This window comes from Colletotrichum jinshuiense, chromosome 7 (assembly GCF_051148585.1).
Source record: "Colletotrichum jinshuiense chromosome 7, complete sequence".
NCBI classification, from domain to species: Eukaryota; Fungi; Ascomycota; class Sordariomycetes; order Glomerellales; family Glomerellaceae; genus Colletotrichum; species Colletotrichum jinshuiense.
This window is the reverse complement of record NC_139314.1, coordinates 1307866-1334867: the sequence shown is the minus strand read 5'-3', so window position 1 is coordinate 1334867 and position 27002 is coordinate 1307866. Positions and strand designations below refer to the sequence as shown.

Genomic DNA, 27002 nt, shown 5'->3' with positions numbered 1-27002 from the left:
CCAAGGATGTAGATGATGATGCCCACGATAAATCCTAGTCCGAGCCAAGGGCAAGGGAAGTCATCAGGATGATCGAAGTGACAGTAAATATGCTTGAAAGCCCGGTCAACTCAACATTGTCTTTCTGATTGGTGTGATTTAGCTAAAACTTCAACCAAACACCCTAGATGTTGGCCATGAACTAAAGGGGAGCCATGTCCGGCACAAAGGAGAGATCCGAGATGAATGCCAAGCCATTGCGCCGGTAACCCCATTGCTTCAGGATAATCGTGAGGATGGCTATTCCCTTTTGTATCGGGAACTATTGTGACATAAGTTTAGAATCACGGCCCGAACAGCGGATCGTCACAAATCGTGCCGAGGTGTTTATGGTGGTGTGTCTGGGTGCAGTTCGGTAGCTTCTTGGCAATGCCGGTAGGCATGCGTGTTCATACTCAGAAGACAGGGAAGATGAGACAGGGTCCAGTAAAACTGCCCCAAGAATACAGAAAAAGAAATATGCACGATGCCTAGACCGGAAACTCTTGTCCGGATAGCATTTTCAGCTGACCGAGCTCGTGGCAGTTCCACGCTAGGTCAGTGTCATGCCGTAATCATGACGTTTAACAACCTATTCGTACGCGACTTGGGGTAATGAGTACAGCTTAGTCCCCCAAACTATCTGGCATATGTACCTTCCCATCACGGTCCTTGCAACATCGAATAGCTTCCAAGCAAAAAAAAAGAGCCATCAATCCACCGGCGGGTTCACACACACTCAGCCATGGGATTCCCAGCCATGAAGCCGCTCCTCCTAGCGGGGGGCAAGTCGACTCGGATGGGCACACCAAAGCATCTCCTTCGGATGCCTGATGGGACCCCCCTGTATCAGCGGCAGCTGCAACTCCTCCGAGCCGTCTTCCCGGAGCCGCAAACGATCTACATCTCGCTGGCACAAGAGTCCGAGACGGATGAATTTCTCTCGGCACTGCTATCGTCGCAATCCGACGAGTCGATTGGAAACTCGGTCCTCAAAACAGAAAGCAAGGTGCAGATACTACGCGATGAACACCCGAACGACTCCAAGTACTCTGCCGGGCCGGCTGCGGGGCTCCTTGCTGCGTACCGATTCGACCGCTGGGCAAACTGGGTCGTGATAGCCTGTGACTACCCCCTTCTGCCCCCGGATGCCCTGTACCAAATGTTTATCAAACGCGACGCCGTACCTGTGACCTGCTATCGATCGGCTGAAGGAGCCTGCGATCCGCTGCTGGCAATCTGGGCGCCGGCAGCGCTGTCTCGTTTATCGGAGCGTGTGGCACGCGGCCACTCAAGTCTAACAGCGGCCGCTAAGGAGCTGGATGCATTGATGTTGGATACGCTACCTGGGTGCGAGTGGTGGCTTACCAATGTGAACACAATGGAGGAGTGGCTGAAGGCCGTCAAAGATATGAAGATAGAACCGCCGGAGCCGGTTTTGGTAGAGGCACCGAAGGGCACGGCGGAATGTAATTAACATAATAAGTCATAACTACCACTCATGAATCTCCAAAGTTTGGTGTTCAATCACCTTAGGCCCGGATCGTAAAATGATCTCTTACCAGACTCAGATGTGAGCCGCAAAATGATAGCAGGGAACGTGGCCCCTGGTCAGAGACCATGCTGATCCACCCTTTTCTTGAGCTCAGTGGTTGTCTGTGAACAACAGCCTTGGTGGGAACTTAAAACGAAAAAAGAAGCAAAAGTTTACTTAGAAAACTTCAGTGGGCTGACTGTCCTGTTTTAGGACTTGAGATCACAACCTACTACAGTATGATAGGTGGTGCCCTACATATGCAGGCCTCTGGATCCAAGTCTTGCTTTGTTGAAGCGATCTATGGCACCCTTTGACTCCGATTGTGTCGACGTCTTCGGCAACATTATCCAGACCATAGCTGGTACATCTATTCTGAAATTTGGAAGATCACTATTAGTCGCGATGTCCCATATAATATTATTGTAATACTGTGAGGTAACCTGCACATTATGCTACTACATCGACTACATTTATCCGGCTTGCCTTTACATGCAAATATTAATTCGGATGGACCAAACATGCTTAATATATGGGTATTATCCCTAAGATGATGTCTTGCTCGCTGGGGGCATAATCCTCGCTGTCGCCCCTCATTGGCCGGACCCGAGTCCAGGTCGGAGGACTCCTTGGACCCACATTGAGAGCCGGACTGTCGGCACCGAATGCAGGAACCCCCCCACTCTATCTAGTCAGGATTCGGAAGCGGGTGAACCCCAACGGCTGGCAACGCGAAACGTTATCAGGCAGCAGTCTTGCGGTGCACATAGTCACTTTCATTTGAGTCAACTCATCCCCCGAAGCCTTGTTGTTCTGTTTCCGTCTGATCGTAGCGACTTTCCACGCACAGCTGAACGGGTCATTGAGCAAAGCACCGGCGGCGTTAAAATGTGGGGTCGCCTCTACTATCGTCCACACTGCGTGAGCTCGTCTAACGTTCTTTAGGAGCACCGAGATGCAGAATCACGCACCACTAAACCAGGATGACTCTACTCTGTTTAGGGTTCCCTGGGAAATCAGAGAACGCATCTACGATTACTACCTCTCGTTTGATCACGAGGATTTTGGCGATACCCTTCGGCCACTGCACATCTACTTCGAGCAAGGAGAATATGCGAAGCCGCTGCCGCCATTGATGCTCACGTGCAAACGCACTTACCGAGAACTTTACAGTCAAGTACATGCCGACGCCATAATGCGTGTGCACTCACACGGCTTCGGCGACCGGCGCATCGGCTTCGCCGTCCACGGGACTCTCCGCTTCGAACGCCTGCGTAAGCTCTACGTCCTCGTTTCCATGGAGTACCCGAACTGGAACCGTTGGCTGGCAATATTTGGCGAGGTCGCGAAGAGGTCTGAGAAGTTGGTTGAGCTTGTGATTGACTGGGAGCCCAGACCGAGTGCTCCGAACCAGAAGGGGTGGGAGGCGAAGCTCACTGAAAAGAAGCATGACGAGTTCTTTGGGATCCTATCGAATCTTCATGATCTTGAAGTCGTCAGGTTCCATGGGGAATTGCCAGCGGGATGGGGGGAAAGATTTGAAAAGGAAATACCCGCGAGACTTGTTTGCTACAAATTCAAATGGTGGAAAGAGCCTGGTCTTGAGTAGTAGCTAGAACGCTAAGGAAGAAGTACAAGGTGTAAAGGATAGAGGGTCGACCTTTGGGCATAATTTCTGTTGGGAGAAATATACCGTGGAATCTAGGAGGCTGGTTACAACCCGAAGCGTGATAAATCTATACGTGGAGGGCTAGAACGGACCAGCTCTGAATTTTTTTTAGTCGTGTGTTCACTGTTGACTTTGATATGCCGCAGAGCACCAGGTCTTACAACTGAGATACCACGAGAATTCAAACACAAGCTTTTGAAAAGGACACCATTCACCAAAGTTTTCAAGCCAGAACTTCACCCCATGTATTCAGGAATGAAACATCGCACCATCGTAATAAAAGTGTCATTCAAATACATCATTAGAACTTTTCATTAATTATTAGGCATTACATATACGTGTACTCGTAGGCCTGGACCGGTTTGGTTACCAAAGCGAATCATATCTCCATAACAGAAAGAGATTCCCAACAAACAACTGACTCCATCGGTGCTCTCACTAGGTGAGAAACATGCCGGTGTAGCCGCAGTTTGTAGTTCTCTTTACTCATTACCAAAGCTCGCATCGAGGCTTCTTTACCGGGCAGTTAAATGCCTTCTTGAACTCTTCCGAATTTTCCAGAGAACCATTAATGCGAGCGAATCCGGGCGAGTGGACGTCGTTGCTGATAAGCCAAACATCGCGGGCAGGGGAGCCGGAGACGTCGCACCAGCTCTGGGCCCACTTGAGAAAGAAGAGCTGGGCGTGTGTGAAATTGCCGAGGCCGGGCAGGTCCTTGTCCGTGGAAGTGCTGTTGGACTGGTGGCGTTTCCACGCTGCGAACGAGGTGGTCAGGCCGCCCGCGTCGGCAATATTCTCGCCAAGCGTGGAGTTACCCTCGACGTATACACGCGTGCCGTTAGGCGATCTGACGTAGAAATTGCTGTACTGCTGAACGAAGCATTCGGAACGCTCTTGGAACCCCGTTTCGCTACTTTTGTCAAACCAGTTGACGAGGGAACCGTTGGGCGCGTATCTATGGCCCATATTATCAAAGCCGTGGGTCAACTCGTGGCCGAGGATCGTGCCCATACTGCCATAGTTTATATACGAGGGATAGTCAACGTCATAAAGTGGCTGCTGCTGGATTCCCGCTTGGATGAAGATGTCGTTAAACGTTGGGAAGTAGAAGGCGTTGACTACCGACGGGCTGAAAAGCCAGACATCCTTATCGGTAGGCTCGTCAAGTCCTGACCACAGCTTGGCAGTATACCAGAGAGCAGTGTTCACCGTGTTGTTGAAGAAGGAGTCGCCGATGTCAAGACCGCTATAGTATTTCGCCATATCCTGCGGATCTACCGTATTGGGTGATGTGTCGGGGTACCCAATTTGTTTTGTGATAGTGCGAACCTTCTCCTCAGCAACCTTCTTGACCTCGGCTGATAGCCAGTCTTTATCAGCGAGACGAGTGATGAACTCCGTCTGGATGGTGGTCATAAGGGTCGTGGTAAGCGTACGGGCCGCCTCCGAGTAAGCCTTGTCAAGAAAGAAGCGACCGAGAATCCACCCAAGCCCGTTGGAGAACTCGATCCACTTGGCCCCGTCTTCGATATTCGAGACGCATTGCTGCCAACGGAATCCACGACCGATGATGTTCGGGTCCAAACCTTGGAGAGTCTTTTTCATGTCGTTCAGCTGCCCGATGGTATCTTCCTCGACGTAGTTGGAGAATGTGACGGCCGCCTTCCAGACGAAAAACCCCTTCAAAGTTTCTGCCGTAGTGGTGGCCAGTAGTGCAGACAGATTGCTGAAGTACCCAGGGGAGAAGGCGAGATATTCTGGAACGTAACCAGACGGCGAAAGGCTCTTGATTATAAAGTCATGGCCGAGTTCAGGGGCCACGCTTGTAACCTCCTCCAACGTGAACTTCCTGGATGGTCCCTGGGTGACCGGTTAGTCCCGCGTCAACTTCCTGGCAGTAATGGAGCGTCGCATAACGCCTTTACTTACATTGTCAAATTCTTTGCTGTCGTCAAATTCCAGCAGATTCAAAAGCTCTCTTTCGAACTTTGTTATCTGGGATGCAAGTTCCTCTGCCTTGGCTGCGGTGAGATTTGCGGGATAAACCGCCTGTAGCACTGATGCCTGAACGGCCAGATATTGACTTATTGTCTCGTCGTCTTCATTAAAGGCGAGTAAGGATTCGCCACCTGGCATGACCTGGATGATCGTCACATTCTGTGGATTGTTAAAATAATGCACTGCAAGTTGACAACTATGTGCTGGAGAGCATTGGCAAGGGACATGCTCGAGGAGAGACTAACAGGGTTGGAATCATCCCAAATGGGGGCGACGAGCTCGAATGTGGGGATGCTGTACTGAGAAAAGATAAGGAGCACCTTGCCCAAGTCGTCATCCTTGGTGATAAGATCCTCCGGTGACTTCTCTGGGAAAGCTTCCACGATGTGGTCAATCAGGTCAATTAAGGGTTCCAGCCCAACAGCTTCGACCACAGTGTAGTTCAAGCAGGCATTGTACGCGTCGGTAATGAGCTTAAAGTTATCCTGATCAACAGCGACCTGGTCCTCCGATAAAGACTCCGTGACGAATCCGGCGCCAGTCCCGGAAGGATAGGGGCTCTCCAAGATAAGCTTCAATATGTCCATGATAGACGCCGTGCCGAACGTGGAGGCCTGACCCGAGCCAGGCGCCGGTGTGCTTTTGGACCGAAAGCCGTCGCATGCCACTTCCAGGAAAATAAGTTAGCCAATGAAAAACCAGATTGCACCGCCCGGGGTTCGAAAGAGGCCGGTTAAAGGGAATGGACGTAAAGTGAGCGTGCAAGAGAACAAGGGCAAAAGAAACGTGTGGGCATACGTTTATCAAAGTCTGTACACGGGTCGATTTCGGTGTAGTTGGCAGCGAGGTTGAAGAGAATATCCGCTGCAAGTCCAAGACATGCTGGTGTTGAGCATACAAGATTGCTAGGAACAACTCCTGTGGAGTTAGTTATGGTTGGGGCCATCGTGCGGGATACCGAGCCCTATCGTCTTCGAATTGCCTGCTGCTAATCAGCCGGAGTATGCAAGCCGAAAGGACAAGAACCTACACACCGGAATTTCACTTGTTAGCGATAGGAAATAATTAGAATATGGCCCTCGGAGGGCGAGGTCCAAAATATGCGATGAATGGGCCACGGCTAGGCTTGTCGACAGTTCCGACCCTTCGGATTGAGTGAGAATCGCCAGGCGTTTATTCGCGCCCGGTCTATTTACGGTAGCAGCCGGCATGGTCCTTATATTCAAGAAGACCCTGATTTATGGACGTTGTCCTTCCATGCAGAAAAGGAAAGGAATGCGTGGTAGATTCGTTGTCATTTTTTTCAATTACCACACATTTTTTCCGACCTGGTGCCGCGTGACATGGCTGCCCGCAAAATTCTGCGAGGTAAAGAAGTAGAACTGACCAATTTACAAGTGTGGATGCGCCATAGACAAGTACTTTGGGACATAAATAGAAATAAAAGTGCGGCCTGCCAAGAGTGGCAACTGGCTAGTTAAGCTCTTAGTCCGGGACAGATGTCCCAGGACAGATGTCTCAGCCGACTTTGTTTATGTTCCGAAATATTGTGACTTGAATTTTCCGATGGTGCTGGTAATACCCAGGTTAAAACATTGGTAAATCCAAGCGGCCAGAGAAAAATCTCAATACGTCTCTCACTCTCTGCAGCAACGCGGCAAGGGGTGCACGAAGTGTTGTGATCTGCTTTGCAATGCGGCCCCTTTCCGTTGTACATCACCAAAGCCCGCCATGGTAAGGCCGCAACTACGAAGCGGGGGTTTTATTTAAAAATAAGGGTGTGCTACTATCATCGATCCTTGAAAAAGCTGTCGGTAGATATCCATGTTGAGTTGACATGTTATTAGATGAAAGAATGGCGTGGCTGAGAACTCGTTTCTGTCCTTGGACACTACGGCGTGCTCTGGCACGCCACCACATGCTTAAGTACCAGTGCTAATAACTTGACAGCTCGCCCAACTTCCCAGCTTAGAAAGCCAATTAAATTACTCTTGTCATCCCCTGGTTTTTGTACCAAACGTTCAGTGACCTCAACAGACATCACCATAAGCCGAAACCCATGATCGAAGTCCTGCCATTAACCGGTCGGTCTCTTCCCGTTTTGTTGTCGGAGTCCAAAAGGGCCGAGAATAGTTCCCGACCAAAGTCCTTACTGTCCACGTAGTATTCGCCATCTTTTTTCTTCAGGAGCAACTTTTCACACAACTTGAGTAACATCTGTAATTTACCAGCCCATCATTTTGCGCTAGAAATAAGGTCCTCGCGTAATGCCATCTCGGTTGGTACCAGCTCTTCCATATTTGATCTGGCGGCAACGACATTGTCGTCCATCTGCTCTATAAGAGACGCCAGTTCGGAGACCGCGCTGGCAACTTTTCTTTCTATTGGGGGAGCCGCTTTTTTGATAGTAACTGAGCCAGTCGAGCATCCAGTCACCAAACGACTCTAAGCCAAACACAGATGACAAGGAAATGATGGTTCTTTTGTGGGATCCCAGTGATTTAACAAATATCCCACGGGGATTTGTCGTCTTTTTGCGTCTTGCGATGTGGCGAGAAGATTTTTCTCCTTTCTTCGTCTTCCTGTCTGAACGAGACGCGGGGTGAAACCGATGTCTTTATCGGCCGATTTAACAACCTGTTCTGCCACTGTTCGGGTCCGATCCCTATGGTTTCGACTTCTGGGAGTTTGTAAAGCTTCGCTCTCACCGCCCGATTCTTGCACATATTTCTGTTTGCGAAGAGGTGCATGGTTTCGTTCCTGAAATCTATTTGGAGGTGGACAAGATGGTTGAGCATTTTCTATTGCGTCCCCCTTGCTATATTCATGTAGGGACAGCAAAGCGAATGTTTTCGCGCAGCCGGTTCTTGCGGTCCTCAGAAGCAAGGGGAGAAGGTGGAGACTTCTCCATCCCGGTGGAGACTCGTCTCTAATTGGATTTAGTGTCTTGGTAGTACTGCGTATCACCGGATTTGCCTCTTTGTCCGGGATGAGATGTGGGTGAGTCGTCTCGTACTGGGCCCATATCTCTGTCGCTCCTTGCCCAAATATTTACATTAGAGCGTTCTGAACAGTGCGAGTTGGTTTCTTCTGATTGTTTTTATGATCGAGGAAGGTCGTTGGATTTACCACCTGATGTAGCTGACGGGTATATTTCCGGTGGGGTTTCGGGCGTCGGCTGTGTCCTACAGTACGTCTTCAACGTAAGATGATCTGTAATGAGTATGACGCGATCGGTTCTTAGGATGTATGTGGCCAGTCACGTCTTTTTATAGGTTTTTGCGCTATGTTTAATTCATCTTGAGATTTGTTGCCTAATCGTACCGTTAAGTCCTATGCGACTTGATTTTTTACAGTGTGGAAACCTCATAAGTGAGGTGTTTCGTGTGTAAACCTCTTGTCAAAGTCAACTCCTAGATCCTCAAGAACCCTCTTTGCCACGGGCCGACCGCCGCCCCAAACCCCGCCGCCAGGATGCATAAAGGGTCCAGCAAGATACAGACCCTGGACGCCAGGCACCCGATACTGAGCCAAGGCACGTGTTGGTCGGTTGACTCCCATCTGGTCAGCTGCCATGGATAGGCCGCAGATGTCGCCGCGTTGGAAACTTGGACTGTCGGATTGGTGGTCAGGTGGCGCGACAACGTGATAAGAGCGGATGATGTCTGGAGTAAAATTTTCGAGGTACGTGGAAAAGTACGCGAATATTTTTTGCACCCAGTCATCTTTGAGCTTGTCCCAAGCATTCCAGCCTCCGTCTGCTGGCTCCGCCTTGCACATGACGACACAGTGTAGCAATGATTTCCCCGGAGGACAGCGTGTGGGATCAGCCGAGCTAACACACGAAGCTCCGATCATGATGTTGGAAGGGAGCAGACCGTTGGCCATCTCATCGTAACTTTGAATTAGCTCCTTGAGGTTTCCGGAGCAGCAGGTGTTCATGACTGCTTTGTCGGCGATGGGCCCAGCTTTGAATTTCAGCGGGCGATCGAGGGCTGCGTGGATGGCGAAAAGACTGAATTCGGAGACCCGCGTATCGATAGCTGAATTTGTAATGGATTGGTTCAAGCCATCAACGAGATGACCAAGGTTGTGCGGGTGGATCTGTCCTATGACGGCCTCCTTCGCTCTCAGCTCCCCGAAACGAGTACGGACTCCGACAGCACGCCCATTCTCCGTAACCACTTTGACTACTTCCATGCCAAGTTTGACCTCGCCCCCGTAGTCTTCAATGCAACGAATTACGGAGTCAGTAAACGCAGAACCGGCTCCTTCGGGCACGCATAAGCCATAGATGTCTAAGAGACCAAAAGCAAGATAGACCATCAATCCAGTGCCCTTAGTCTGAGGATGGGCAAGTTGGATCTCAGTGACAAATCGCAAAAGTGCAACTTGCAAAGCTTCGTGCTTGAAAAATCTCTGGATGAGATCCAATGAAGAGCTGGCAGTGCCAATTGCAATCTCCTTGGCAAGTGGACTGCTCTCGATCTCAGCAGAAATGTCGCGAGGCGGTTCAAACATCGACGGCATCAAAAGCTCTGTGATTTGGCGGCTTATTCCAACGAATTTGTTGTAGGACTCGGCGTCCTGTGGTGAGAACTCTTTGATGGCCTCCATTGTTCGACGACGCTCTCGGTAAATGGGAATGACTCTGTCTCGCATGACAATGGCGTAACACGGCTCCAATTGCTTGTATTTTAGACCATAGCGGGACTGAAGGCCCAACTCATCGTTCGTTATCATTGGGTTGGCGAGAATCATTTGGTGAATGGCGCTGTGGCGCTCGCTGATGAATCCAGGCTCTGCCATTTGTAGGCTAGCAACGCCGCCCCCCGGGTAGGAAGCACGCTCCAAGACGAGAACCTTTTTACCGGCGGCGGCAAGGTATGCGGCTGCTGTCAAGCCATTGTGTCCCGAGCCGATGACAATGATGTCCCAGTTCTGACCTTGGGTTTCAGACGTCAGCCTGCCAAGTTTGGTAAAATTTGCGTCCATGGTTGATGTTCAGTGGTGTGTTTGGCAACTCCAGAGAGTGCAACGACAGTGGGTTGAACTGTGTCTTATATAGGGCTATCAAGACTGCAAAAACCTGTAATCACTGTGTGAAATAAAAAGTCTCCGGGGTCTCATCAGAATTCAATGCGGAGTAGACACATCCGGGGTAGGCGGGGATTATTCCAACTAGCTTCATCATTACGTTCTGTGAGACAAATGGATTGAATATTATCCCAGTGCCTCGACAGATGGCCAGCTCAACAGGGCTCACCCCTGGGGCTGCAACCTGACGTGAGCGGCATCGGGAACTAACAACGGCCCGCCTCCACATTCACCCCGTCTGGTATTCTTCATCACAGGATATCGGCCCCATAAATCCTTACCCGCAGCACTTTGGTACATAATTAGCTCTCTTGCGAGTGGGTATAAAGCTGGGCTCCCCGCATTGTCCGAAACCTCAGCTCGCTCCGATGTGTTTCTCGTTCAACTACCCCACACACTCCGACTTCCCAACAACGTTGCATATTGCCTGGTTGTTTGGAAGATACCGGTGCCGAAGAACATTGATCTCGCCCATTGACGTTTTTTGAAGGGCTAGACTGCAGGCATGCTGGTCAAATGTGACGTCTGTAACGCCGAGTTTCGGCGCTCCGAACACCTCAGCCGTCACATCCTTCGTCATATCGGTGCGCGGCCATTTTCGTGTGCGACATGTGGCGCTGACTTTTCCCGAAGGTGAGTTATGCAAAAACTAGAAAGGGTTCTTACTATGCACAGAACAAGGGATAGCATTGGCCCGTCATTTCATAACCCTTCTCAAAAGAAGCTTGACATTGCTCAACCTGGCGCTAACATTCGTGCTTACCTCCGATTAGGGACTCGTTGCAACGTCATGTGCAGAGCCATGCAGAAGCTTCATCAGAACTAAATGATTCGAGTTCTTCAAAGAAGTCACGCAGATCTTGTGTATCAAAGGCATGTCGCGATTGTGCACGTTCAAAACAGAAATGTGATGGGCGGACACCCTGCGCTAGGTGCAAGACACGGCAGCGGAACTGCATATATGTGTCCGATAACCAACAGAAAGGTAGAAATGTTGGTGAAGGTACGGCTTGGAATGCTGATCAAGCAACGGATGCCAATGTTACACCAGAACCTACTAATGCACATGACCATTCCGCAAGCCTCGGCGACATCGAAGAAGTGAGTAACATATATCTCTTGCAGAGTTCTCAGGACGTCTAGAATATCCCGTGCCACTTGCTCCGCCCATAATTTGTGGACTTGTAACGAAATTAGATTCAAATGCTGACATACTATAATTGAACCAGCTCTTGGACAACCAAGGCTACTTCGCAAGTGCTGGGCCGTCAGGAGGCAATGATCAGCCTCTCAATCCCGACAGCTATCATAGTCTTCTTTGGTCTACAAGTCATCTCGGACCTCAAGCTTTCGAAACACCAGAGTCACTGCTTTGTACTCCATCCCAATGGTGTTTTCCAACCTCCGACAACCACAACTGGTTGAATGGCGCGGTCAGTGATGACATTTGGAACGGTGCGTCACAGATTGGTGACAATTTCGATACTGTACAATGCTCCAGAAGAGAAAGCGACAATTTTCTGGAGCGGCTTCCGATCCCTTTGTTACAAGCGAAAGCGCAGTTAGAAGCGTCGGAAATTGCCGCCAATCCCCAGGACTCTGCGACTGGCGCGGACCAGAGCGTGCCTTCCACGGAGGTTGCAACACTACTATCAGATGAGGCCCCGAGGCCAATTTTCACAAACCATTCTGAACTATCGGCTGTTTTACAAGATGCGCTAGAAAAACCCACAACACTTGGAAGAGACTCCGGGAAGACTGCGGCCAACGAAGACTCCAGAAGTAGACTGCAAAATCGTTTTGTCACAGATGGTCTCTCCTATATCTCAAGATCCTCTCTCCTGGAAAAACACACGAGCAATAATCTCTATAATTGGCGTCTTGAGGACTATGGGCATGTCCCCAATTTAGACCCAGATGTTTACGGGTTCATCAGCGCGCAATACGCCAAGCTGAATGCTGACAATGGCTTCTATCTACCCTTTACAGACCAACCAATCCCCTCTTTTGAGGCAATTAATGCCTTTATACAATCTTATTTCGAGCATTATCATCCCGTTTTCCCGCTGCTTCATCAAGCTAGCTTTGACCCCAATCACTCATCTTGGGTCTTAACCATTGCCGTTGCGGCGACAGGATGCGGGTTTTCTGTACTTGACACGACAAGTACAAGCTTTATACTTCAAGAGCTGCTACGCCGTTCGATCAATCTCTATGTAAGTGGGCACTTTTTAATTTGTAGTACCGCGAAAGGCAAGAGGTAGATAGAAGTATCTCAACTGACTAGCCTCTCAGCTAGAGCTGGAAACCGAGCTAGATCTCAAGTCCGAACTGAGTATTACTCAAGCTATCTTACTCAGTCAGATTGGCTTGATGTTCTCAGGCAGCATGTCGTTCTCTGAACACGCTCAGAAAAGCATGTCTTTATTGGGTACACTTTGTAGAAGGGCCAACTACTTCACAGAGAATCCAAAAGTCAGCCATTTATCTCCCACAGGACAGAATGGTTGGTTACAATGGGTTTATACAGAAAGTATACGGCGTCTCGTTCATTTATCCTGGGTACGTAATGATTATATTCTTTATTTCAAGTGTTTAGTATAGCGGCCTTGAACGATGGTAATCTACGTTGTAACTGCTCGACCTTGATACATTGCACAATCATTGTGGACATCATAAAAGAACTTTTGTTGACAAATTTGTGCTCCAGCTCTTTGACAGCCAAATTTGCGCTTTTTTCGACTTGCCTCCTACGATACCGACTGATCTCCTCCGACTACCCATGCCATCTGCTGATTCGGTTTGGATGGCACAGTCATCTGAAGAGTGGAACGAAGAGCTTTCGGGACTTTCAAGTGCGTAGTGGCGTATCCTACCTGGTTGGAATGCTTTGGATTTTCTAACGCAAAGAAGACCTTGGCAAGCAGAAACCCCTCCGAGAAGAGGTCAACAGCTTTTATAGGACACAAAAGGTTCCTGAAGCAACCAGCGATCTCAACAAACTCCTCCTCACTTTAGCAGTATACCGCGACAATGGGAGCAGATGGGACACCGCCTCTTATCTTAATCTCCTGCGAGAAGATAAATGCCCAAGTTACCCAGCAACCCCACTTGGCTGGGCCGCCCTGCAGCACAACCATCTTCTGAGCCTCCTAGTCCACATGTCTTTACGGGATCTCATGGCATTCTCGGGCTGGCGGGTCAGTAATCATATACATGAAGCAGCATGCCTGAGACTGGCTTCTTGGCTTTCACAGAATGAAACAAAAGCTCGTACAGTCATCTACCACGGCGCTCAACTCTTCAGCTCAATACGGGATCATCCCACCAAAGGGCATCATGAAGCAAACAGTTTTTTGATTGCAACTCTTGGTATTTGGGCCTCTATAGCTCTCAGAGTAGGCGATGTTTGCTCGAACCTAAATTTAGAGACTGGTCAAACTGTAACCCCCAACCCCTCAGATGAAAGCAATGCTTTCAATGATTGTTCTGCAGAAAACTCACGAAGTTCGAAAACTCTAAGACTCGATAAGTTAGTCTCTATTGACAAAATAGGACCATGGATTTCAGGGGCTACAGTATATCGAACGTACCTCAGTGGAGTTGGTGCACTCACGAGCCAGGATGTGTGCAGTCGTTTGCTGAAAGAGGGCGTGCGTGTGATTTCTTCACAATCAGGTTGGTCTATTGGTTTGGCTATCGGCGTGGTTCTTCAATCACAATGGAGAACAAACCACAAGGGAAATGAATCTAATCTCTCTGGTCACGTTTTTCGTCAAAACATTCCTGCCGCAAATCCCACTCAACCGCCAGATGAGAGGCAACGGTAGATCTAAGACAAAATACACCATGATCACCCAGATGAACGTATGGCTATACTACTTACGTGAAATGTTTTCCGTAACCATGCTTGCTTTATCTACGTTCTGACCGATGACATACATTAGGTTTGTCAAGATTCCTTAGTACACATATATCCTAAGCGAACCAAACTTGCGTCCAAGTTTGAAATGAAGAACAACCCTACTTAGAAGGATAGGTCCTTTTCCACCACAATATTCTCGTCGCCAATAACAGCAAAGGATTTAACCAAATCAAAGGACGTGGGCAGTGTGCCAAAAATTTCATTGGATCTTTCGTTTTCGGCAAGGAAGGCGCTGGCTGACTCACGATCAGAGAACCAGTACTGCTCGAATGCCGCCATGGTCGTCCAGTCAGCTGTGCTGAAAGGAGTCCCCTCGAAAAATGACCCGATATCTGAAGGGACCACGGCTCGGTTAAGAATGTATCTAATCAAACCAGTGCCGGCTCCAACCTTCCCAATGTGATTCGACCGAGCTTCAAGGTCAGCTTCACTGGGGTCGGAGTGTGCACCGACGCGTGACCTCGCAAGTAAGACTAGTAGCATAGCTGCTTTCTTGCCCCGCCTCTCGAAGCCAGTGGGATTGAACATGATCTCTGCAAATGACTGGCTGAGTATTCCAGTCTGCGACGAGATATCGGCAAAGACGTGGCTGCCAGCTGAGGCTTTGTACGACGGACTTTGGAATGACCCCCAGAGGCCTTTCAAGCTCGTCCAGCCAAGTGTTGTGACGGCATCCCAGGCAGCTTGGTCGCCAGTGGGTATGCCTTTGACGTCTGCATGGGGTATGCCAACGACTTGAGTGTAGTTGCGTAGGATGGGTACCACGTTTGCGATATGCCTCGTCATTTCCGCATGAACGCTAGTGTATTCTTCCAAAAACCTCTCTTCGGACCAACCTGGAATTCGTCTGCATGCGATGGTCATTTTGATCAACGAATTCTTTTTACTGTAGGAGTTCTTGACGGCAGGGATGATGGGCAGGAGAAGGTGCGAATCGTATTTGTTACCGAAATGAATAATATGACGTCCTTTGTTGACCGTGTCGCTGTGACGGGCAATTGGAACACCTGGAGGATATTTGCCGTAGTCGTGACCGGAAATCACAAGGTTCAATTTTTCACCAGCTCTAAAACGGCAGCTGGTAGGTTGTATCTCGATTTCAACACAAACCACATCTCCAGGCTTCAAGGACTCCAGGTCCCGACGGTGTAGGTGCACAGGACGCCAGGGTGTGGACTGAGCCTCATCAAGTTCTCGGCGTGAAGCTCGGAGCCAACCGAACCCAATCGGTCCGCTGTCGACAACAGTGAGCCAGGGAAAGTGTACGTCGTTTCCGTCCTTGTCTTTTTTGCGTAGCGTGATAAAAAGGTCCATGTTATTGCCCCCCTCTGCAACTTCCACCCATAGTCTGAGTTTTGCATGCCCGGCAAACTCGAGGGAATTTCGCAGAGGGAGTTCAAATACCACCTCACCCTCATTTGCGTCGTATGACACCTGATGTTCTGCTAGTTGGGGAATCTTACTCAGACCACCAGTGGGTGTTGGAAATAGCTTTGTATACTGCGTCTCCGGGATGGGAAAGGCGCTAGCATGCCGCCATTCACCAACATAATAACGCTCCCTCATGGCATATCGTACCTTGGGCCAGAACTGTATTTCTGTTGGCAGGCCCAGAAGGTAATGGTCCAAGAAGGACTTTTGTCTGTTCAGAGATTCCTCCGTGGCAGACCACTCCCATCTAGGTACACAGGGCACTCTTCAGCAAGGAAAGATTTAAAGCCTAGGAAAACATGTACCACTCACTTTTGGTGCTGGTGAATCTCAAGGTACTTTTCCTCTGTCATTATTATTTCCCAAGCGTTTAACGTCCCGCGAGTATGTATCGCATGATCACCCCAGGAGCAGATGATGTATGTTGGGCATTGAATATTGCCAATCGCTGGGACCTTGCTTTGCCAGTATTCATCAAAGTACGGGTGTGTCTTGCACCCTTCCGTTGGATCTTCAACAAGGTTCTTGCCCCAGTTGAAGAACATGGGGTACCTAAGTTTGTAAGTAAGCTCCCAGGCGAAAGAGAAAGAAATAATGGAATGAATGAGGAAGCTGATTTTTCTGCCCCGGACACAAGTGTGGAGTTTTTTTTATACATACAACTCGCTGAACTGGGTCTCAGGAATACCGCCCTTCATGGCCATTTCACGATAAAGGTCGGTCATTCCATCAATGGGTACAATTGCCTGCCGTAGACACTTGGGGTGAGTAATCTCAGACCAGAAGTAAGTAGTACAGAAGTCTTACGGCAAGAGATGGAGGTTGTTCGGCAGCCACGAGCCACTGGAGCATAGCATAGCCGCTAGCACCGTACATGGCAACCTTTCCGTTGGACCACTGTTGCTTGGCTAGCCATTCCACAAGATCATATCCTATTGTGAGTTCAATTCGTTATTAAGCAATTCTAGAGACGAAGCATGGAACCGCCAACAAAAAAGATCGTGCTTACCGTCAAGACCTACATCCCTGGAGTAATAACTCTTGTCACCATCAGATTGAAACGATCCCCTAGCATCGACATAAGCAACAATGTAGCCACGAGGACACCACCAACCCGGGTCAGCTGCTTCAAAAACATAATGCTCAGTGAGGCGAGCTGTGTCCAGTCCAGCGGCAGCTGGGAAGATGCTGATGTCTGTTGCACCGTCCTTGCTGTAAACACTGTAGTTGAATAAGACGGGGAGCTTATGACCCTCCTGGCCAAGGGGCCGATGAACATTAGCACGCAGGAGTGTGCCGTCTCTGACGGGAACTGGTATGTCCAAGTCGGATATCAAGTCCCCCTCAACGATTGTACGTGGATTAGCTTCACGAACACCAAGTTGAGATGGGTTCCATGCTACGGGCATGAGTAGGTCAGCTTTTGACACTTATGTTCCAAACTTTGTAGTAGTAAAATAAACCTTTAATGAATTTCCCCAGCTGGCGTGTCTTCTCCAACTCAACTTGCAAAGTCTCAATGTTTGCCATTTTTGTTTAATATCAATTGAGGAAGAAATCTTAGCTTCAAAAAATAGTCTGGTGTTGTTCTACAAGGCCGCAAGCAATATTGAGGCTAGTCTGAACAATATAACTTAATAGTATTTTGTTCTTAATATGACCCAGCTCGGTAATGGAAGGTGATCTTTATACCTAGTCTACATGAGATTTTCGAGCCGTTTACGGTCATACCTTAGCTCCCTCGACGGTTAATGCGGCACCACCAAACACAGCGGAGAGTTGTCGGAGGTCGTGGGGTAAGGTAGCGGGGTAGCGGGGCCGAAGTCAACCACCACCATTTGGCCAATGTGGGTGGCATAGACCACAAGGTCCGCCAGTGCTTGAAACATGCCCTTGCGATGTACAGCTATCCAGGCTAGGGGGCAAAAGCATGGTCCTGGATCGACCCAATCGGCCGATGCGAGGTATCAGTCGTTGGGAGGCTGGATGTGCTGGAGCTGTACAGTCGTTCGGATTCTCGACGAAGCCGAGGGAATTACATGCGTGACAGCCAATGCTATGTAATATCATCTAAGAGTGGAAATCGGATCTTCAGTAACGGCATTACGGAATGTCGGAATTGCGGGACTGCGTTGAGCATTGCTTGGTTGAGATCTATCGTATTACTGACTGATATTAAAAAGATACATATATGCCATAACTTACTCGCAGAATCAAAATGTTAATTTCCCCTCCTTCAGCTCCATCAGTTGTTCTTCATTAGCGGACTTTGAAAATATGGTAAAAAGACTACGCGTCGCCGTCATCGGCCCCAAGGGCCAGTCAGGGAGCTGCGTGGTTGACGAACTACTGACGCGAAATCATGATGTCGTCGGCGTCTCGCGGAACCCTCCGAAAGAATGGAACGGCACCGGCAATGGATCTTACACGTCAATTAGCGTTGACATCTACACCGAACAGAAGAAACTGATTGAAATCTTCTCCTCAGACTTTGATGCGATCGTGTGCGCATTCGGACCCAGCTTAGCGAATTTGGCAAACGTGTATATGGACGGGGTCGAGGCCCATGGAAGGATCAAGACGGCTCTGCTGGCATCGACACATCAAGGACCGTTTGTTATCATCGGTATGTGCTACAACGATAAAATGAGAGACAGGGATGATATGTGTGCTGATGTTGTTGTTACTACCTCAGGCGGAGCAGGGTCTATTCATGTCGCAAACCGTCTTCAGCTCACAGATCAGAGAGACTTCGCGTTTAGCTGGTGGTATGTATGCCGTCTTTTAATTCCACGTCAGCCACTTGTGGAACCAGAAACTCACTGTTCTGTTCTTAGGTGGACTTGGCCCGATGAACACCTTGACTATATGATTGAGCGAGGCTTGGACCATGGGAGCAGGTTCCTCAGCTTGCTAGCCACCTTGATGAAATGGAGCAGGAGCCATATCCAGCGCCCCAGATGTGAGTCTGCCATTTGCTTGTATTATTTACATCGGCGACAGCTTGCTGAGTCGGGATACAACGTTTTAGTCTACTCTTGGGTTCTGAGCCCGATCACGTATCTGGTTCAACGCTGGCTCAAACACTGTATGACGGACAAGCACAACATCAGTCTGATCACAATGTGTCGGATCGCGTTCACAATGTGGAATGGCGTTACTGAGAAGTCGTGGTCATTCCTTTCACCCCCAGGCCTCTTGCGTGATAAGGGTCAGTAAACTGCTTCTTTGATACATTTTGAACAGGGTACTCAAATCCGCATCTAGGTGTTCGTACTGGAGAGTACAAACTCTTCATCGACACTCCTGAAGACCCGGCCACCGAGGCTGCAGAAAATGGAATATATAACGAGGACATGGCGGTTGCCATTGTTGACGAAGTCGAAAATAACAAACTGGCATTTAAGCATTGGAGCTGTACAGGACCTATTGGGCTGCGCAAGTGGTAGTCATAGTAATAAAACAGGGCTAATAGTGCCATTAAACCCATTTTAACAGCCAAATACACAATATCTGGCTGTTTTATTCTTTCTAGTGAGAGGGCCAGCCCTCTGGTTCATTCTTAGATGTTCGGTAACATGTTCTTTGAGAGGCAAGCAACCCCTGTGATTTTTTAAGGTAGATTGTGCTATGACCTGACGGGATCGTCGGTCTAGTCTTTTGGCTACTATGGAATTACAAACGCAAGCTGACAACTAAGCTTTCAATCGCCTTAGTTCAACATGGCACTGCTTTCTGATCACGAACTTCACGATGAACCTTAACATATAAGTCCACCCGGCGGCATGCTTCAGGACTGAACTACACGTCCACATCAGACAGGGGACTGTAAAGACAGCAGGCTTCTAGAATGACCAGCTTTACCCTTTTGTGCGGTGTCATAGGTAAAAGTGCTAGTTATCGATGAGGCAGGATCCCTGTAAAGATAAGGATTGGGCCGATACTTCTTTATAGAGTATGAGATATTATCTGATCCTAACGGGGCCATGGAGTTGTACTGCACCTACATAGACTCCCATTAAGACGGAATAGCAACCAGTAAAGCGCAGACAATATCGAAATCAAAGAAAAGACTGAGTTCAAGAACAAAACAAATGTACCTTGTATTGGTGATATGGAATTAGGGGGAGGTCTCTGCTGCGACCTTTACCTAATCTGCGTAATCACGTTAAACTGCCCGATAGACGTATCACAATGGGCGTGCGTGTGGCATGGGAAGAGACACCACGACAGAATCAGCATCATGTGGCACAAATAGATTGTCTCCCGGACGCTGAAAAACCTTGCCAAGCCGGCCCAGTTAGGTTCTGTGCCATAAGGAAGTCTGGACGTGTCTAAAAGGGTCCAATTGGGCTTCAAACCCCGCTGCAACTGCTCCGTGCGAGGAGGAGACGACGTCTACGGTGAATGGATTTTACACTATTCAATGAGGAAAGCAAGGAAGAGTTTTTCGCTTGCTTCGCTTCACGAGTGGAAGAATACAGAGAAAAAAGGGAAGGATTCCGTGTAGACGCGTAGAAAGAAAAAAGTTGACGATATGTGTGCCGTATCGGCGTGGTTTAATGGTGACGGCGTCGGAGCTTAACCTCGCCCTAAAACCGAAAACAGCGGCATTAGCTGAACCCGACGCCGCCGCTGCCAATCAACAACGGGTCCAAACCGCCTCCGCACTTTTGTAAGCAGGCCGTGTCTGATGAAGGCTTGCGTCACTTCCGACTTCCGGATACATTAGAGAAGCGCATCCACCAACATTTATGTGCCAAGCTGCTTCATGTCGTTGGATAGTGTTTTGAATAACCTGAGCGCACCATCTCCCAATCTTTCCAGCAACACTCGGCTAGAATGGAGGCTCTACCTAAGACGATGAGAGCGGTCATTTGCGCCTCGCCGGGGCCCATCTCCGTGCTGACGCTCCAGGATACCACAATGCCTGTGCCGCAAGCAGGCCAAGTCCTGATCAAGATCCTCGGCTTCGGCATTAATCGAGCCGGTAAGAAGATAAACCTGTCCGCTGCATTGAGAATTATGGCCTAACAAACATTTTAGAAATGTTTACCCGCCAGGGCCATTCCCCCGGCGTGTCGTTCCCTCGCATCCTGGGGATCGAGTGCATCGGGACGATTGTGACCCACCATGCTCCCGCTGTTCCTGCGGCCGACCGTTTCCCGATCGGGAGTCGAGTCGCGACCTGCATGGGTGGCCTAGGCCGCCAGATTCCCGGATCATACGCCGAATACGTATGCGTGTCGTCCGAAAACGTCCGTCTCATCCCCCCGACAAGCCTCTCAATTGCTACTTTGGCATCACTCCCAGAGATGATTCAGACAACATACGGCTCCTTGACGGCAGGTTTGGACCTCAAGCGTGGCGAGAGCGTGCTCATTCGGGGCGGGACCAGCTCAATAGGTCTTTGTGCCATGCAAATGGCTCGTTACATGGGTGCCTCCCACGTCGCCAGCACGACGCGTAGCAAGAAGAGATTTCAGATGCTGAAAGACCACGGCGCAGACGACGTGTTTCTCGACGACGATGGCACTATTGAGGCGCAAGTGGCTGGGAGCAGCAAGGGCAAGTTTGACAAGGTTCTCGAACTAGTCGGTACGACAACTTTACGCGACAGTCTACGTTGCGCGAATGAGGGAGGGACGGTATGTATGACCGGAATTCAAGGGGGCGAGTGGGAGCTGGACAAGTTTTCGCCGTTTGAAGACCTTCCGAACCGGGTTCGGCTCTCCGTGTACAGTGGCGGTCCTGAAGATTTCCGGGCCTGCCCGTGGGAGGATCTGGTGCGTGCCGTCGAGGCAGGAAAGATTCAGGTACCAGTGAAAGCATTCAAATTGGAAGAGATTGAAAAGGTGCACGAAACTCTGGAGAGCGGTGGCGGAGGGGAGAAGTTGGTGGTCGTTGTATCAGACGATTAGCGGTTGATCTGTAGGCAACTGGTAACAGAACCTAGCACAGAGTCCCCAAGCCCAATATCTGATTACTCCTTTCAAGGAAAGAGTTTTATAGGATTTTAAAGTCTCATCATGATCCAATATCGCCGAATGGGGACCTGACTGGTTGTAAACAGTGGTTGAAGAATGTAGAGGCCCGCAGTCGAGCAACGTGCTACTTTAGCATACAGATAATATGGACGAAGCCCAAAAACCGACATCAGCACGGGCAGCCCAAAAACCCCAAAAACTGTTACGAGCTTAATGTTGCCAAGAAACCACAAGCAAGGCAACCTTTAGTCTTTCGTGTGTCAGAGAAACCATCCGTCCTGATCTACGATGATAGCTTTGATCACTAATATTTAGTTATTCCAAACACAATTTCATGAAGCTTTAATATGTGGAATACTATTAGAATACATTCCATAGAATTTGGAATGGTTATGACACGTAGTGACCTCTGAGGTTGAAATAGACTTACTTTGCTGCATGTGGTACATGGTGTGACTCCAAACTTGGGGGGTTAAGCGAATGAACACTGACTAAATCAATGAATGCCCCTCTCAAAATATATTATGCGGGTATACTGACTTGTCTGAATTAGGTGCAAGTGTAGAGTATTCGAGGCTATACATGGGATAACTACCGCTAGAAGAGTAACTACCACGTAGCACTTCCTATTCGAAGACAAAGCCACAGAAAGGTTTGTGCCAAGGCAACTTGTATTATTAACGCTTCTAAAGTCCAATCCACAACTTTAATGAGTACCAAGATAAGACGTGATGTATTGATAAACTCCATTCAACTGACCCGACGCCATATCATACGTGGACTTCAACCCCTCTTATCCATCGTTGTTACTATCCTACGGGTATACAAAAGAAAAGCATGCTGATTAAAGAAGCTCACAAGGCCAATTCCTCCTTAGGCTTCAAACGGTCCGGGAACCTCCAGGCGAATAGTACCGTGACAATCCACATCAAGAGCGAGTCAAAGACATAGAGTGTCCACTCGTGGGAGAGGGCATAGCCGGTGTACCCCTGTGCAAACTCGATAACTCTGAAGATTGACCGGACCATAATAAGAAAGCTCACGGCGTAGAGCATGTAAAGGCTTTGCTCCCACGGAATCAAGCCGTCCAAGGAGTCGACGGTTGGAGCTTGTCTCATCTTTCGGTGGAAGATCATAGCAATGGCGCAGAATAGACCAAACATAACGATCTGAACAACAAGACCAATGATGATGATCCTCTCACCCCATTTCGCCAGGCCAGGCTTTTGGATCACCATCAAACCCGAGGCACCTCCCTGAATGACAAACGAGGCCACATCGCCAAGGACGAACGTCAGCGTCAGCTTTGATGGTCGGATCTTTGAATATTTTTCGGCGTGGATACTAGTGATGATTCGACCGAGGACCATGTAGATAGATGCGGCAAACAAGACTGGAGCGACGATGATGAACATGTTCTGGATGGCGTAGGGCATGATTCTGTCGGTCTTGTCCCGGGCTCCAGTGCGGGCTCCATATCCGACCACCTCAACTATTAGACGGAGTTAGCAACGGAAGAACAAAAGACAGCATTATTAGCTTACAGAAACACCCGAGAGCAAAAACGATGCAAAAGCGGGCACGAGTCTTCCAGATCTTCCAACTGATGTAGAGAAAGGAGCCAAGAAAGAGGAGGAGGAATAGTATAGCTGCCACCTTGTTCGGAAGGTAACGCCAAAGATAGTAGCCACCTTTGGTGGGCTTGACGCCTGGAACAGGGGCCAAAAGTCCTTCTGTAGACATGGTCGTAAATTTTTTCTTCTTTTGCCGCAGCGGAGCTCTATTCGAAGGTGAGGTTTGTGTGTTAAGTGTATGATGTACTAGGAAATTGCGTGCAAAGAAGTTGGATGAAGTTTAAAAGAGGGTTGCGCAAAGTGCTGTGCTTGGGGGTGCTGGTGTTCAACCACGAAAAATAGAAGAGGCAGACAAGAAGATATACCCATCGAAGGTGGCGGAGTAGCCGATTTTCCTGATGGTTTTGATACATAGAGCAATCCACGAGAGTAACTGTTCCAAATGAACGCTATGCGCCCTGCAGGGTCTTCTAGTTCATCCAGACCTCTTTCGAATTGATGTGGAGCGAGGGTTCGGATAGTGTTGTCGTTGTAAGGCTGTAAATTGTGGGGCAACCAAATCCGAGTCGGATGGCAAAGCGCGGGTACCGTATACGGCGAATACGCGCAACTAGATGTGAATCCGAGCACGGAACCCGAGGTTTTGCTGATACGGCCGGTTAGGAAATCCGCGCATGGCATGCAGCTTATAATTATCTATCACACAACTCGACCAAAAAAAGTAACAAGTAGGTGCAGAACACCATTCCAACTTCTCTTCACCCATGCCAAAGATGCGACGTCTCCATATCTTTATCTCTGCATTGGTGCTTTTTTCCCCTAGCCAAGCTTCTTCACAACCTCGATCCGGGGAAATTAGTCGCCATGATTATGACATTCAACAAACCCCAAGTTATCAAAAGTCACGGGTCTCCAACAACTCAGAGCTCTTTGTACCAGTTAGCATTGCATTTGGTAACAAATCTTCTACTTGCGGGGGTCCATATCGCCAGTTTCGTTTAGACGCGTCAACACCCTTTGCAACCTTGGATTATGGATTCGAGGTGGCTGGATATCCATTTTTCGAAATTGAATCTATCACACGACGCCTGCAGATAGAAGTCAAGTATTCGGAGGATGCAGCTGGCCTTGACCAAGACTTTTCCGACGGGCCGTTCCCCTTCAATATTGCGCTCGCCAACACGTACCGCGTCGAAACTTTTGACATCAAAGAGCCTGGACGTATTGATGCATTCCTACTCCAAGGAGGACAAAGGTGGCAATCTATAAGGCTCATAACTGATGGCGCTGTCACTTTCAAGTCTGTTGGCTTCATACCCAGCATTCCCGTGGTAGACACTGACAACCTCCCGGGGAGCTTTAAATGTGAGGATGAGGTTCTCAACGAAATATGGAAGGTAAGTCTGATAGTCGGAGAGAGTGATGAATCATCTGACTAAAAGAAATTAGCTAGGTGCCCGGGCGGCCAGCGTATCATGCTTGGAGTCTGGAACCCAAAAAACAATCTGGGAGATTGACGAGGAAAACGGTGCTTATATCCGAGGCATGAGGCCAGGAGTCACTACAAAAGGAGCATTTTTCTCGAACTATACTCTCGAGTTTGAAGCGAAGATTGACAAAGGCGGTATTGGCTGGGTTCTGGTACGGTGCGACTCTGCCTTCGAGATAGAATGCGCAATCGCTAATTATATTTCCTCCAGGCATTTCCCCTCGCTTCACCGATGCAAGGAATCCAGCTCGACCTTGTCGCCGACCAACAAACGTTTGCAAACTTCAACAAGTCGCTCTTGCGCCCGAACTCAATCCTATTTGGATATGGTTACTCTTTTGTGAACGTGACAACCCTTCCGTCCTACCACTTGGATACATTCAATGTGCCTTTCGCGGTGAAGGACGGCATTTGGTACAAGATCAAGTCCGTTCTGGACGGCGAAACTTTGTCCGTCTCAGTTGACCAAGTGGAGATATTCAAGATTGTGCTTAAAGACTACTACATTGGCGACACCCAGCCTTCTGGCGCCGGCATTCCGTCACAAGGCTCATTCGGATTTGGAGGCTGGCAAGATCAGGCGGGTCATGTCCGGAACGTGGTTGCTTACGACACTTCCAATCTGACGGAAATATACCGAAACACTCTCACAGATGCGGAAGGAAGTGTAGCTAAGGAGTACGGTGTGCAAGCGAACTATGAAGCTGCTTGTCTCGACGGCCCAAAGAGAGATCGACTTGTATGGCTGGGAGACCTCCTTCATACTGTTCGCATCGTCGCAGCGAGTACATCGAGATCGGATCTCATCCGAGCTACACTTCAATTGCTACTCGATTGGCAAACCCCGAGCGGGCTACTCCCTTACGCTCCCCCATTGGGATACGATCCGAGCACAGCCTCAGAAGCCTTCGCTACTGGCGGCGCTGCATACTTCATGCGGAACGAAGTATATGGAATCCTCCTAGTCGATTACCAGATCTTGGGAGTATTGTCTTTCACAGAGTACGTCCGCTTGAGTAATGACTTGGAGTTTGCCAACAAAACCTGGGCCCAGTGGAAGGCCAGTCTTGAATATCTCTCCCTGGGCATCAATCAAACCACGGGATTGCTCTCTGTGTCATCCGCCTTCCTGGGACCGTCGAAGGGGGGCTCTGCAATCAATTGCGCTCTCGCGCAGGCATTTTCCGAGATTGCCGACGTTGCAGATGCCTTGGGCAGAACGACAGACGCCAGTGATTTTCACCAAAAGGCAACCGATCTGGCATCTGCAATCAATAAGAATCTCTGGAATGAGGAGCTTGGAATCTACGGCATCTCGCCAGCCGATTTAAACAGTATTTCGGTTCCTAGCATGGCCTTCTGCATCACATCAGGAACAGCTACGTCCCAACAAGCGGAGCGCTTTATTTCAGCCCTTGATACCCTTAAAGTCGGCCCCGGATACATGGACTCATCTACAACCAACTCCTCCGATCCTGGTCTCAAGATCTCACCAAATACAAATGGCTTTCTGCTTCAGGCCTTGCTCGCCCAGGATACATCTGCTGCCGCCAATACCTCCCTAGAACTGATTAAAAGTTTGTGGACTCCGATGATTTCAGACAAGAAAACCAACACCGGGGCTTCTTGGGAATATGTGGACAAACAAGGAGGACCAGGTCTGGGATTGTACACCAGTCTTTCTCATCCATGGGGCGGTGCGCCGACTTATCTTTTGACGCAGTGGGCGGTTGGAATTCAAACTGCAGCTGGTGCTCGTGGCTTTGGCTATCAGGAATGGGTCATTGCTCCTCAAATGGGAGTGAACATGGGCCTAAAGAAAGTCAGTGGCACGGTCATGACCATACATGGCAGCCTCAAGGTTGAGTGGCGATTGGAAGATGGAGACATGCATATCGTGGTGGAGGCGCCGGTTCAGACGAAGGGTGTCTTCAAGATCGGGCGTACAGAGGAAAAACTGTCAGGAGCTTCTCGTTACCAATTCAGTATCCATCTGTGAACATGAGCGATGGCAATGTTGAGTTAAGTACGGAGAGCTTGGCCGCAGAACCTGGCGCTTGAAATGGCCGAGGAATTGAAACAATTTGGTCGCACGAATCAGAGACATCATTTGTTTGTTGGTCGTCGGAAATTGCTTTGTCGACGAGAAGAAATCTCCATATAAAATTTGTGAGCAGAGCTTGTATGTCCTATTGCAGCAATGGGTGTACCATGATGCTTGTCCGCACGGGGAGGAGACTATCACAAGGTAATATGCGGATATTCAGATTCGGCTAAACT

General features: G+C 49.1%; 7 protein-coding genes across 7 annotated transcripts; 3 read left to right on the top strand and 4 right to left on the bottom strand.

Annotated features, from left to right (window-relative positions):
• Positions 1 to 763: 763 nt before the first annotated feature.
• Positions 764 to 3161, top strand: EsH8_VII_000331 (molybdenum cofactor biosynthesis protein C; the record flags this gene model as incomplete). Its single annotated transcript, XM_083270464.1, has 3 exons — positions 764 to 1487; positions 2403 to 2442; positions 2498 to 3161. 3 exons carry the CDS (start codon positions 764 to 766, stop codon positions 3159 to 3161), a joined length of 1428 nt encoding a protein of 475 aa, XP_083128021.1.
• Positions 3162 to 3710: 549 nt separating this feature from the next.
• EsH8_VII_000330 (M13 family metallopeptidase) lies at positions 3711 to 6165 on the bottom strand (the record flags this gene model as incomplete). Its single annotated transcript, XM_083270463.1, has 4 exons — positions 3711 to 5081; positions 5151 to 5378; positions 5465 to 5886; positions 6018 to 6165. The coding sequence occupies 4 exons, from the start codon at positions 6163 to 6165 to the stop codon at positions 3711 to 3713; spliced, it is 2169 nt and encodes a 722-aa protein (XP_083128020.1).
• A 2420-nt stretch (positions 6166 to 8585) lies between these two features.
• On the bottom strand, positions 8586 to 10214 carry EsH8_VII_000329 (phytoene desaturase family protein; the record flags this gene model as incomplete). Its single annotated transcript, XM_083270462.1, has 1 exon — positions 8586 to 10214. One exon carries the CDS (start codon positions 10212 to 10214, stop codon positions 8586 to 8588), a length of 1629 nt encoding a protein of 542 aa, XP_083128019.1.
• Positions 10215 to 14343: 4129 nt separating this feature from the next.
• EsH8_VII_000328 (uncharacterized protein) lies at positions 14344 to 16376 on the bottom strand (the record flags this gene model as incomplete). Its single annotated transcript, XM_083270461.1, has 3 exons — positions 14344 to 15919; positions 15985 to 16224; positions 16333 to 16376. 3 exons carry the CDS (start codon positions 16374 to 16376, stop codon positions 14344 to 14346), a joined length of 1860 nt encoding a protein of 619 aa, XP_083128018.1.
• A 4138-nt stretch (positions 16377 to 20514) lies between these two features.
• On the top strand, positions 20515 to 21593 carry EsH8_VII_000327 (uncharacterized protein; the record flags this gene model as incomplete). The annotated part of the gene is made up of 2 exons (XM_083270460.1): positions 20515 to 20662; positions 20719 to 21593. 2 exons carry the CDS (start codon positions 20515 to 20517, stop codon positions 21591 to 21593), a joined length of 1023 nt encoding a protein of 340 aa, XP_083128017.1.
• A 920-nt stretch (positions 21594 to 22513) lies between these two features.
• Positions 22514 to 23402, bottom strand: EsH8_VII_000326 (RTA1 like protein-domain-containing protein; the record flags this gene model as incomplete). The annotated part of the gene is made up of 2 exons (XM_083270459.1): positions 22514 to 23151; positions 23204 to 23402. 2 exons carry the CDS (start codon positions 23400 to 23402, stop codon positions 22514 to 22516), a joined length of 837 nt encoding a protein of 278 aa, XP_083128016.1.
• Positions 23403 to 24954: 1552 nt separating this feature from the next.
• Positions 24955 to 26721, top strand: EsH8_VII_000325 (uncharacterized protein; the record flags this gene model as incomplete). Its single annotated transcript, XM_083270458.1, has 1 exon — positions 24955 to 26721. The coding sequence occupies one exon, from the start codon at positions 24955 to 24957 to the stop codon at positions 26719 to 26721; it is 1767 nt and encodes a 588-aa protein (XP_083128015.1).
• Between the last annotated feature and the right edge of the window lie 281 nt (positions 26722 to 27002).